General features: G+C 41.8%; 1 protein-coding gene across 1 annotated transcript in view; it reads left to right on the top strand.

The window, feature by feature from the left end:
* The window catches only part of LOC121185768 (nuclear factor of activated T-cells, cytoplasmic 3-like), a 55471-nt gene that overhangs the window by 19615 nt on the left and 22192 nt on the right, over window positions 1–13664 (top strand). The window contains 3 exon segments of the mRNA XM_041044215.1: window positions 11477–11676; window positions 12199–12371; window positions 12902–13042. Coding sequence (XP_040900149.1) covers window positions 11477–11676; window positions 12199–12371; window positions 12902–13042 — 514 coding nt within the window.

Here is a 13664-nt window from a genome sequence, read left to right on the forward strand (position 1 = left end):
GTCAGTTCTCTTGTAGTCTGGAGACAGCAGACTCCAGACATATTTCATAGCTGTATTTTTTTTTTAATGTAATTTGTTTTATGTTAATATGGTTGTTACTTTTGTGGGCTAAATCTTGAACAAGACTTGAGTCTTAGAGAAACTCTAGAGTAAAGATCAAGGAGGCAAAACAGACATTTCATGAGAGAAATCAGGTTTTATCCCATTCATGCTTTTTTTTTTTTTTTTTAGATCAGCAAGGTTTAAAAATCACTTTGTTGTGTTCTTGATAAACTTCCAAATACATTACATAATTGCAAAAAGTGAAAGAAGTCTGTGTGTTGAAACTCCCAGTTCTGAAAATTAAAATCAAATGTATTGCTACTGGAATACACCTTCATGATCAAACTGACAAACAGCAATATGTTGTCACAGACAGCATTTGCTTGTCGCAAGCAGCGGTTTGCAGAGCTCTGTGCACAGAGAGAAAATGTGTGGGTGAATGAGTTTTATGAGGGAGAGAAGGAGGGAGGAGCAAGTGAGTCTGTTTTTTCATTTTGCATTTGATTATAGAGCAAAAGCAATATGAAATCTATAAATCATTCTATATTCAGCTATTCAGTTATAAATACAGAAACAGCAACAGTGGTATAGTAATATACAGCTGTAAATTGCTAATCAAAAAATTACTTCAAATTTCCTGTATGTTGAACTCAACAGTAACTCACCTCTCTTACCTTTTACGGAATTTGTTTATGCTCCAGAATAATTTCAAGACATACTCTACTTACACAAACCATTTTTGGTTCCCGACTTCCTGTGTAGACACTTAAAAACACTGACAGTCAACATAAAATTAACAGCTGTGGATAGATAGTATCAGCACTTGTCCAGCAGGTCTAACAGTCAGGCTTTGTTTACTAAATACTCACCCCTTTATTGCTGGTCTTCTTAGCCTCTTTTTGATGCCCTGTGCAAAAAGTACCACATTGAAAGGTCATTTCTTTACCCTGTGATTGTTGTTTTTATAGAAACACGTTTATTTAGTAAAACCAACACACACAGACACACACACACACACACACACAAACACGCACACACACACAGTGCTTTGCATTATTGTTTGAGGTTATCACAAGAGCACACAATGAGATGCTGGATTTGAGGTCAGACATGTTAAATGTAATGTTAAAAAAGCATGAGCAACAACAGCAACAAATAGTAGATATTAGTGGAGGGGAATCTCAAAGTCAGCCACTGCTTTGACCTGGTATACATTGGACATAAAGGGGTCAGACCACTTGAAACCGTTAACAAGCTTGCACATATTATGTTTCCAGGTGCACTGTAGGTGTGAAGCAAGCTATTCCCTGGAGGCAGAATGACACAAGTGCCGGAGTGTGTGAATATAGTTTCTCTGCCACAGACTTTGCATACACAGATTGGATATTTTGACTATATTTCAGATACTACCAACACTAATAGAAAGATTTGTTATGGCAGACTAAACAACAACATGGCATCTGTTTTTTTTTTCTGTATACTTTAACAGGATGTCATATCTTGTTCTAAAGTACAATGATACACAAGCAACTGCCCTTTCTACCGATTGCACTTCCTTTGGTCTCTGCGGGACCCCTTATTTTCCTTGGGTCTTGACTCTGGTGGCGTGACGTCACCAGATGACGCCATAGCTGCCATCTGGACATGGTGATGACTTCCTTTTGTGGCAATGCTGTTGCCCAGATCAATGCACCACTGAGCTGCAGTGTCAACGGAAAAACAAGAAGATATCTGAAGAGGGAGCCTTGGGACTGGTCTTTTACATGTTTACATATGTTAAAGATCTAAAATGACTGTGTCATTCTGTTAACGTTTATGATGAAGAAGAGTGAATTATTATGTCGTCTTCTCCTTGGCCTTTTAATGCCAAATTCTTCTGGCCTTGCATTTTTCATCAGGTGTCAGACGAAACACTGTTTGTATTTGGTGGGGTCAGGGTATTGTCTGTCAGTGTCTCTGGATCCATGTGACTTCTTCTTCCCGGCCTGTTTGATGTCTGCAGACTAGGATCTCTTGGCATAGATATTTGTATTTTGGGACAGGACTACAAAATGTTGGAGCAGGTGGAGCCAGCAGCAGGGAATACCACCCAGGATTATCCTGTATAGTAGTATAGTATAAAGCACACTTTAATCCAGAGGCATTACTGTTAGTAGTGAGCAGTCGAGCTGATAGTGATAGTCGAGAATAGTATTATGTAGTTATGTCCCTTACAAGCACTGAAATGCATGCCAGTATTTCTATGTCACTATTGTTTAAAAATAGGACGTTTGAGAATTTTCAACTGGGTATACTGCACTCTGAAGCTCAAACCACTCTCTTTTAGCTGGTAGTGTACTGGCTTCAAGTACTGTCTCACAGTAACATAACCTGAACCCCACAAGGTATTGGCAAACTCTTGCAGACAAGTCAGGGCCTTGTTTACAAACTCAAGGATGTCTCTGTCCTGCCATGCAGGCCTGTGATCCTGTGGTCAGCCAGCTATGGACTGTTGTTGCTCGATCACTCTGAGTCATCTTTAGGTGGGAGCCCCGACAGCTGTTTCACTCAACAGATTGCGGTGAGACAAACTGTGAGGCCATTGCAATATGGCTTTTTTTTTGTGTTGCCTCTCTGTGTGTAGACAAGATTTGAAACCGGAGTTTTTGGAATATTTTAAATGAAAAAGTTCGCTTTCAAATTAAAAGTGTAAAAAAGAAAATTTGAATAGTTTTGTCTGGTTAAGTCTTGAACGCTGACAGTTGGACACAAGGTTTTCTCTCGTGGTTTTCTCTTATTCTAACCCACATATACACACATCCGCAACACCTATTAGATAAACCTATTAGATAAATAACAATGTTCTATAAAAAATGGTTTCGTTTATATGGTGGTTTGGAGTGAAGAGGGTTCTAGCAGCTGTATTTTTCTGAAGAGCTTTAGGCAGAATTGTTGATTGGCAAGGTAGAGAACTCTCAAAAATTACTATTGCATGTGTGGATTTTAGATATAAATGAAAGAAAATGTTTAAGGCATCTTTCACCCAGTGACATTTCATCCAAAGGATATTGAGGATCTTGTAGGATAGCTATTTCCTCAGAGAGAATGGTTGTGTTAAATTTTCAGCGTGTCTGTGTAGAATTTAATGGCTCAGTTGAGGAGCAATTTTAAGTCAGTGATTTCTAGCCTGCGGTTTTGGGCCCCAGACACAGGATGTAGGAGCTGTAAAGATGTGTAGCCACAGAAAATATGAAGCAAGTGAACCACAGAGGAGAAACTAATGTGGAGTTATTCTAAAGTCAGAATTATTTAGATTTAGTTTAGTGACCTTATTACCATACTCCAGCTTGTTGATGTCGTGAGCTGGTGCTCTGTGTGTGTACTCTGCCACTTGTACTGTATCATTTTGTGACCTTGCAAGTAATAGAGTGCTCTGTGTGGTGTATTATAGTAAGCAGTAAACATGCCTGAATTTTATGTCACAGTAACTTGTGCTCTGGCAACACAAATACATCTCACTCACTCAGAGTGCAGCGACTGCAATGTGTTAGGAGTTTGACACCAGCTAATACTAATAAGAAAGATATGAGGGTGTTGACCAGCTGTTGATCAATGATCTAAAGAGAGACGGGGTGTCATATAACCTTGGCTGGCTGTGGTTGTAACAGTCAGCTCCTTTTCTGTCTGTATGTACGGTAGCCAGACAAACAAAGGCCAGAAAGCGTGACACTGTTTACATTGAATTGTTTTGACAGACGTGGTTTATAGCAGTGGGTTCTGTGAGGAATGTTGTGTATTTATGTGCAGAGACAGATACACTAAGCTAATGGTATTGTTAATAAGCCACAGTGTAGCCCTGTGGAACCATTAGTCAGTAGTATTTGTGGGGGTTTTTATCCATCAGAACAATTACCACTTTTTCACGTTAAGCACAACAAAATAGAAAACTTTTAACAGATGGCCACCCTCCTCATAATAAACTGGTTACCAGAGAAATCTTTGAACTTCCTGATGGTTGAAAGAAATAATTCACAAACTAAAAATTTGTAGAATGAAATATGCTTCATATACAAGTATATTGTATATACAATATACATTTTACTGACTTGAAAAGAAGTATTGTAGTTTTGTAAGTGATGTGCAGGTTATTTAAAAACTGTGCAGGATTCGGTCAGTTCTCAGTATGTTGCATTATTGTTGACCACCTGGCTTTTTAAAAATAATTGTACATTGCAGGATGGTTACGTTTGTGCCTGACTGACTGGCTGTTTTAGCCATTCCACTGGGGCTAGCTGCAGACCATAATTGGTGCACCTGTTGCTAGGAGACATATAAGTCCAAAGCCTCTCTGGCTGGCTGAGGTATCCTTGTGCGTATTTAACCAGCTTAATTGAGTGCTGCTGCACCCACACAAATATAAGGAGCCCCTCTGGTATTACCTGCTGGGATACAGATAGAGACAGGCAGGCACAACAGAAAAAGACTATCAGACACAGAGAAGAAACAATCACAATCACACACACATACACTACACAGTACGCAAACAAAGTGAGGCCATACACACACAGCGTAGGACTGTGCTTTATTACAACACAAGGCTGAAAAAGACAGACAGTTGGAAAAAATATTATGTCCATCTTTAAACCTGTTGCCACAGTTAATAAATCTAAATGAAGCTTTGGTGTCTGGTGACAAGGATTTGAAAGAGAATACGGCAGAAGCTGTCCAAGACGGCCTAATATTTCCACCAGCTTGGATGCATTAAATGATTTTGATCCCAGTGCTTGAATGCATGGCCATGACCTAATTACTGTCTGTCTCTGTCTCTGTCTCTGTCATTCACTCTCAAAATTTCAGTGTCTTTAACCCCTTTCCTTATTCTGTCCATCTCTCTATATATCTGTCCTAACAGCTTTATTTCTTCTTCTTACTTGCCCTCTTGCTTTGTGGCACAGTCAAGCTTTTGTTATACCTGGACAGGTCTCTCTCTCTCTCTCTCTCTCAGTAGACTAGCTGCTCTAATGCACACAGACAACAATGCAGAGCCATACGGTTTGCACTGTGTGGACTGGCTGGAGCCAGTGTAGCTTTGCCCCAGGGCTGTATTTGATGTAAACATGTTGGAAGCTTGGCTCTCATTTGTTGTAATCAGGCTTAGCGCACAGCGAGAAAACAGTCACTGAGAGGGGGAGAAAGAGGTGTGTGTGAGTGTGTGTGTGTGTCTTTGTGTGTGTGTGTGTGTGTGTGTGAGAGAGAGAGAGAGAGAGAGAGAGAGAGAGGGAAAGTGGGAGAAGATAGAATGGGGAATAAGAGGAATTGAGCTTGGACCAGTCTAGCAAGGCCATATACAGCCCTCATGCAGTATACAGTAAACGCTCCTGTGTGTGTGTATTTGTGAGCGCGTGCATGTGCATGTATTGACCTTGTTTAAACAAACAGTCAACCGGCCCCCTGGCTCTCTCTGCCCTCCCTAGTGTGCTGGGCAAACATCAAGCCTGTGTTAGCTGCACTGTGTGTGTGTGTGTGTGTGTGTGTGTGTGTGTGTGTCGATAGATCCCAGGTTGTGGTGCCACAGTGCCACAGTAGGGAAACCACTGCCAGATAAAATGGGCCCACTCGTGACCTTGACCACCATTGCTCCTGTTTTTACATCTGTTGCACACTCTCTCTCTCTGTCTCTCTCTCTCCCTCTCTCTCTCTCTGTCTCTCTCTCTCCCTCTCTCTCTCTCACACACACACACACACACACATCACAAACCTTTCCAACGACCACAGTTTACACCAAAGTCGGTGTGCTTAAATCCACACGTCCTAACTAGCACACACACTCTCCGACATGAGCTTCAGGGCTATAGTTTACACCAATGTGAGTGTACGTAGCTGCTCGCTCATACACAGACACATATACACACACGCGCTCCTGCATACACACGGTAAGGCTCACCATGGCAACAGTGGAGCAACACAGGGAAACAACTTGGCAGAGTCAGGCGCTGGCTGTGAGAAAGTGTCGAGTTACGGCAGAGGGCTGGGGCTGAGGTAGGAGAGAGGCGAGAGGCGAGGACAGGGACGAAGAGGAGAGGAGAGACTTGACAAAAGGGGAAAGAAGCAGGAAGAGCTCAGGGGAGGAAGGGAAGTCAGGAGGATATCAGATGGTGGGAGAGCTGTTAAAGAAAGTTAAAGAAATGAGGACAAGAGAGAGATAAACTGAAAAGGAATGGCAGGAGTGACACTTGCAGGTAGATGTTGATGAAGCACTGTATGTGAAGAGAGACAGTGTTTTGCATGGAGCAAGTGATGTTCTCCCATCAGCCTTGCCTATGTAAATATCTCATTATCAAAACTCTTGGCACTCAGATCATCTCTTACTACTGCTGTGTGTTTTCATTTTTAAATAAAGGTTACAGTGCTTTGGTGTGTGTGGGTGTATGCCTGGGTGCCTGTTGATGTGTGTATGCAGCGATGGGAGATGTTTTTCCCCTCAGCTTGCTAGCCTTATTACTGGATCAGTGGAACAGATGAAGGCCAAAAATAAGTGGGGACTTTATTTAGTGGGAGTTGAGTATGTAACCGTATCCAGCGGTTTTATTTTAGGGGAGAGAGTTCATCCTAAACTCGATCTACAGGCAGAAGCAGCAGCGGCAGCCGTAAGGTAGTTAGAGGCTTCAGGGAGCCCAAGCCCAGGGACATGTGACTGGTTTTAATGTCATTGTGGTTTAATATAAGAACTGATCTCTATCAGGCCTCATGTTACTTGCTGACTGACCAGCTGGGCTCAGTGCAGTCTGGACAGGCAGAAAGGTGAGGAGTTAAAAGTGCAGAGACCACCCTCCTGTGGTATTTCACACTCAAGCATAGATTTGGGGGGGTGGCGGAGGGGTGACTCAGGAATGTGAAACAAGTCAAGGGTGTGTGTTGTGTGCATTTCAATGTCGAGAAGCCTCCTTGGCCAGGACCATGGTACTATCCATGTGTCCATGTTTACGTCCTGCTGTTTGCAGGTGGTGCTTTACCCATTTTCTGAACTCAAGGTGCCAATAGTCCCCCTGAAGTGTACTTAGACTGGTATTTCAGGAGCTCATGATATCATTGTTTGGCAACATTTGTCACACAGTTTTAATGTTGTCTCAGGGATGTAAAAGGCAGTAGTTGCATTACTTTGAAAATTTGGGATCAATAAAAATCAATTAAAATGCACTAAAGTATTGGATAAAGAACTAACAACTTCCCACCTGCTATGACACGTTTCTTTTCCTGTTCAGCTTCCAGCATTTATGTAAATAAGTTTCATGTACTGGACCCTTGTTGCTCAAGTAAATGTTATTCTTTGAGTTAGTGCTATGTTGTAAAGCTTTTTAGTTATAGCTGAATTGGTTTTGTTACTTTTTTGTAAAGCCGCTCTCTGTCTTTTTGAATTAGCTAAATGAATCAAATTCAACTGAATGGATAAACAGAAAATAATTGTGTTTTTACTAACAGTTGTGTCGTGGCAGAGGGACTGAATTAGTCCAGCTGTGTGGTATGTTTCTGTTTGGCCGGGCGTGTTGATTCACTGGGACTGCTGAAGTGAGCCCTTTCTTTCTGGCCCTCTAATCAGGTTTTCCTGGTTGATTATTTGATTTGGAAAGAACTCCTGGCCTGCTAAGTGTATGTTTGTCAACACTCTGGCTCCACACCAAATCCCTCATATGCAGAGAAACTGAGAATATACAAGGGGACACAGAGGGAGGCAGAGATGAAGAGGGTACATGGAAGGAAAGAAAAAAAAAAAAATCTGGGGACTTTTTTTTTTGTTTCATGATGACAGTTCATAGTTTTTGGTAGAACTGACAAACTGGAAAAACAAAATCTTTCTGCTCTACTTTTAAATCACATGGCTGACTTTTTTTTTTTTTTGTTTTTAACGTCCGTTTATCCTCTCTCACAGATGCATTCCTCCAGACACTGTTAACTCATTTTATGCTGTCTGGAACACACATGGTGTTGCGAATAAACATGCCCTGATTTATGGACACACACGCGCACACACGTATACAATGTGCATTGCAGACATGTACACAGACACATGCGAACACTCGCTTTCCACAGTGTGCAGACATGATCATAAAACAAGCAACGCGACCCACAAGACTGTTGATTCCTGTGACTCCATGTTTCTTTGAATCCAGAATAATGGTGTCATTTATAGCCATGGATCCATTCAGGCAGGGGTGCATAATTACCTGTTAGCTTGTTACTAGCAAGATTTATACTTTCATGTGGCTCTTAAGATCTAGTGTGGTTTTCAAAGATGAACCCATTACTGGTTATTATAGGGGCCCCACGCTGTTCCGTTCGTGCAACTTCCTTCCGAATACACTTCATGTGCCACATAGAGTAGTTCTGAACGTTCGGTGGGTTCGTCCCAGTTGGACACGTATGATGGCCAGAAGGCAAAATGACAGTTTAGTTGTTTAGTTTGATTTCAGGCATACAAGCCTTCTCTGTGAATTTACATGTGTTTTTGTGTGAGTCAGTAGCTGCCTTCCCCGGGTTAGTGTCACAGAGATTTCATGTTGTCTCCTGCAGCAATTTCTGCACTATAAGAACCAACAGCGGTTCAAGCTAAGGTACAGCAGAGACAGACACACACCCATAAACATTGTGAATTACTGATCTGTTTAGTCATTCACTCCAATTCAGACATGCCTACATCACTGAGCCGTTAAAACACATTCAGAGGTTGTCGTCGAGGAGTAGAAACATACCTTGGGGCAGGGAGTTTTTGCTTCAAAACAACGCCTAGGGATTAAAAGTTCTATTTTAAAAGCCTAACCAAAAAAAAAGGAAGGAAACTCAGCAGTTGGCAAAGTAATCATTCTTTGGATGTGATGTGTTTACATTTACTTTGAAATTTCAGATCCTGTCGGGTGTAAAATAAATTGCTTGTTTCATTTCAGCGTACGGCTACTAATGTAGAGATTTACTGAAGATGAAAGATTTACTCCTTGTAGGCTGTGCCAGTGTTTTTTTCTTTGCATCTATAAAAGTTTCTTGAATTTCTCAACTGTAGATACTGATATCTGTACTCACTAGCTACATAAATGAACATCAAGTAGTACAGTATGATGACCTGTCTGAACCAGGCAGATTCAAAAGCTCTGTGTTTTTTCCCACAGTTCAGTCTGACACTTTAACCAGCCTGGACCTGCATTTCCCAGCCAGACTTGTGTGTCATCTTAAGCCTCTCCACTCCTAATCAGCCTAAGATACTGGAAGAGCCACAGGGTGAAACAAGTGTTCAGTATTGGATTTAAACAAACAAAGCTTTACATGTTGAAAGGGTTAGATTAAGGCAGCTGTGGCTCTGTTAACTAACTTGGTGTTAAGTAATGAGAAAAAGTGTAATTTTTATTTTTTTTTACTAGCCAGAAATAGATTTTTCATTATATTATTTTTATTTTCATTCAGCACTCTCTTGAGAACCAGTAGGTCTTTACAGAGTTCAGCAACAAAACCCTTCCTAGGGTTGAACGAAACAAGGGTTTTCATTCAGCTCAGAACAGTAAAGCATTATTAAGATTTAAGTTCCACTGCCCTGCCTGTCTAGTATCTGCCTCTGTAAGCTTGTCCTGTCACATATCCCGCTGTAAACACACCATATTTTAATTTCTCACAGCCCGGTACAACCAAGCTACCCCCATACCTTGACTTCTTTGACCACAGGGGACCATCTCAGCGAGAAAGAGAGGAAGATGTGAAAGAGAGCACATGATACCAGTAAATCCAATGACAGCGGTTCCCGTGAGCACCACCACGAATTCCAGTGCACTTTTTACCAGAGCTGGAAAATAAGTTGTGCTCAGTTATCCTGCTGTAAACCAGCATACTTTAATAATTTGCTTCAGAGAAAGTCAATATTTTGAAACCAAGCATGTATTTGTTTGGTAGTGCTTGTCCACTGTGTTTTTCTCGTACTGAATGTTTCCAGGGCTTAATTGTGACAAATCTAAGCCTTTTTATTTTAGCTGGTTTTGGAACAGCACATGACAAATCCAAAGCTACACCCACTTTCTCTCCTTCCACTCACCACACTTTTGTACCAAACATTGACACAGCGGTGTGTGACGCAAACCTGCAGGGAGGAAAGGGTCAGTAGCCAGCTGTGGTGGGGTTGGGACTTGGCAGTTCCTGAGGTGAACCAGCAATGAAAGACCTTGTTCTTTTCTGTTACCCTCAATGGGCTGCCCTCCATCTGAGCTGGAGGTGTGGGTTTGTGAGGGTGAGTAGGGTGGGAGTGTGTATGTGTATGTGTTTTGGGAGGCGGGGAGGGTGGGGGGGCAGGGGTGCCATCCTGCTGTCACAGAGTCTGCCAAGCACAACATTACAACAGTAGTGGCATTGTGTGGCCTGTGTGTTTGTTCTGATCCCCTGAGGAGGAAAGGTCCTGCTCTCCTTTCCATCTTCCTCTTGTCTCTCCCCGACGTGCAACACTTTTTGAACATCTCACCTGTCTGAGTGGAAACAGGGGGTGCCAGCACTCAGGGACTAATGGAGAGAGCAACTGCTGCTAGGTGCTGAATGCCAGCCAGGTTGGCACGCATGAACCACTGGATCTGAAAAGGCCGTTGACATTTTTACCAGCATTTTTTTTTTTTTCCTTTTAACCACAGTGTAACCATTAAAAGCCTTTTTATATGCATGAGACCTCACAGAAAGAGTTGAGTCATATGCATGATGCTATTTGTATAATTTATTGTTAAATTTAATATTTATTAAAGATCAGCTCGGCAGATATCACACTTCCACAGAGTTCTATGTTAGCTTTTCACACTGATGTCCTTTTTGCATTTTAACAACATAGGAACATGATGGAGATCAGTGTTTTTTTCTGTTAATAAGTTATTGCTTGGATTCATTGGCTTATAAATTAACATCATTGTCCTTGTCATCTTGGCAGTGACTTGTAAACTGTCGTTTATCCTTTTTTGGTTAATTGCTATGATGTTATATTATGACACCTTTCTGTGCTTAAAGCCTATTCAGTGTTCTTGCATGCTCTCATTTTTTTCTGTGATACCTAGTGCAGCTGCAATTCAACTAACGTTTTTTTTTTTTCTTGGAACAATTGACTAGACCCGGTTTCAAGGTTTTCTTAAGGTTTCTGGAGGTAACACTGTTCTGCACCGATTCCTGTTAATGGGCAGGCTTGCAAGGGGAAAAAATTATAAGACTATTAGAGGAAAACATCAGTGTCAAACTGGTTGGAGGCCAAAGCGCCAGATGAATCTCCAGTGGCCCTGCCAGAAATATCGCAACACCCTCGACCTGACATTTAGAATCCCTCCAAAAAAGGTGGCCTTCTGAAGGCAGTGGAAATGAAGAGAGTATTCCTTTGTTCACACCTCTCATCTGGACACTAAGAACTCACATCTGCTTTTATTCTGTTTTTCTGTCTTTATCTGTCATGTCTCAGCTCATTGGCTACAGCGAGAAGCCCGTCAACCTGCAGATGTTCATCGGAACAGCGGATGACCGTTACTTGAGGCCGCACGCCTTCTACCAGGTGCACCGGATCACCGGGAAAACCGTAGCCACGGCCAGCCAAGAAATTCTGGTCTCCAGCACCAAAGTTCTCGAAATTCCTCTCCTGCCTGAAAACAACATGTCAGCCAGGTAGGTGTCAGAAGCACTTCAGGGTTACATTACTCAGTTATGAGCTTACCACCGTGAAGGAAACCCTGTCCAATGAAGAAATAACCACTTTTATGATCATACAGGGTTGTAACATCTTCCAAAGGGGATTTTATAGATTTTCTTAATTTAAACCAACAGGAGAATCGGGCGCAGAAGAAAATTTTGAGGGTTTCCCATGGAGCAGAGAAACAAACTTTATTTGAGTATTTATGATTCTACATCACCCAAATGATTATATTTATATAAGGTCTGGTTTCATTTACACTGGAATTCATAGGAAGGGATTTGGTAGGGATTTTCTCATTTACAGTTGTCATAAATCATATTCACAGGTTTTTTTAATTTGTGATTCAACACTTAATTTGCCTCTAACTGCCAATCACCTGCTGAGCTTGTGGTTGGGTTTTATCACTCCCAGGCCTTCCCTACTTGAATATATCTTAGATGATTGCTATCCAAGTGGTGCCGTATGGGGCCAACTATTTTCCCTCTGCCTTGCAGTATCGACTGTGCTGGCATCCTTAAGCTGCGGAACTCAGACATTGAGCTGCGGAAGGGGGAGACGGATATAGGAAGAAAGAACACACGGGTCCGCGTGGTGTTCAGAGTGCACATCCCCCAACCCAACGGGAAGGTGCTGTCGCTGCAGGCTGCCTCCATCCCTGTGGAGTGCTGTGAGTGTCAACTTCCTAGCCAGAGTCTCACACACACACTCAAACATTTTCATTCAGAAAAACCACGTACAGGAAAAACACACACAGATAACCACACACATACAGGCCTTTCCACACACTTCTCTATTAAGCTTGCACTTGAACGATTTAGGATGGCGATGTAATCTGCTGTGTCCCCTCACCTAAAGTCACTTTAGATAAGAACGTCTGATAAAAGTTATAAATGTAAATGCCGTACCCTTCTAGCCTTGCAGTCACCTAATCTGCCTATTCCATTACCATAGCTCTGCGGTAAACACTGCCTTTTCTGTTCCGGCTGATGGAGAGTTGTTGATATGAATCTGCGGACATATTTTTTGACAGTTGTGTATTAAACTGAATGATTTTAGAAGTTCCTATTCATTTGTCTGCTTATACTGTATCACATCCACGCTTCACACAAAAGAAAAAAATTGACTGCAGTGTGAATGAACCCAGCTTAGCAAATGATCATTCTCTTTTCTCCTGAACGCCTGCCGTGTCTCTCCCAGCCCAGCGTTCAGCTCAAGAGCTGCCCCAGGTTGAGAAATCCAGCCTGACCAGTTGTTTGGTCAGCGGAGGAGAAGAGATGGTGATCACAGGCTCCAACTTCTTCCCAGAGTCCAAGGTCATCTTCCTGGAGAAAGGCCCCGGTAAGTGTTGTGTCCATACAGAGGCTTAGCCTTGAACCAGCACTGCAGAAACAGCATGTGCCAATTACATGTGACTTTAACAGAGGGGCCATTGAAAGTAAAACATTTCATGTGTCATTTATGTTGGTCTGTTAGGCAATTAAAAAAAAAAAGAAAACTTACTGAGTTGTTTGTGACTTTAACTTTACACAAGTACACAAACTTTGTAGGCCCTACAGATGTTGCAGGACTGAGCAGGAGGTTATGATTTTACAGGAGTCAGTTGATTGTGTCTGTTGTTTCTGTAATATGACCACTATTGTCAAAAGAAAATGATTTAAATCATAACTTTATTAAAATCAGCCCTGAATTCTACTAACAAAATTGTTTAATACATAGGCATATGTGTGTGTGTTGGTGTTTGTGTGTTTGTGTGTATCATTATCTTAGCCTCTGCAAGTCCTTTATTCCCTGAGGGCATTTTGTTAAATGCACTGTATGTCTGCTAGTAATGTTGTCCGTCAAGTCAGCACGAGACAAACACTCAGATCATGAGGCACTATACAGTCCTGATATGTCTTGATACAGACTTTACAGTACAGTGTAATAGTAAATATAATAATTTCATAATGAAATACACCAA

The sequence above is a fragment of the Toxotes jaculatrix genome, chromosome 1 (assembly GCF_017976425.1).
Source record: "Toxotes jaculatrix isolate fToxJac2 chromosome 1, fToxJac2.pri, whole genome shotgun sequence".
NCBI classification, from domain to species: Eukaryota; Metazoa; Chordata; class Actinopteri; family Toxotidae; genus Toxotes; species Toxotes jaculatrix.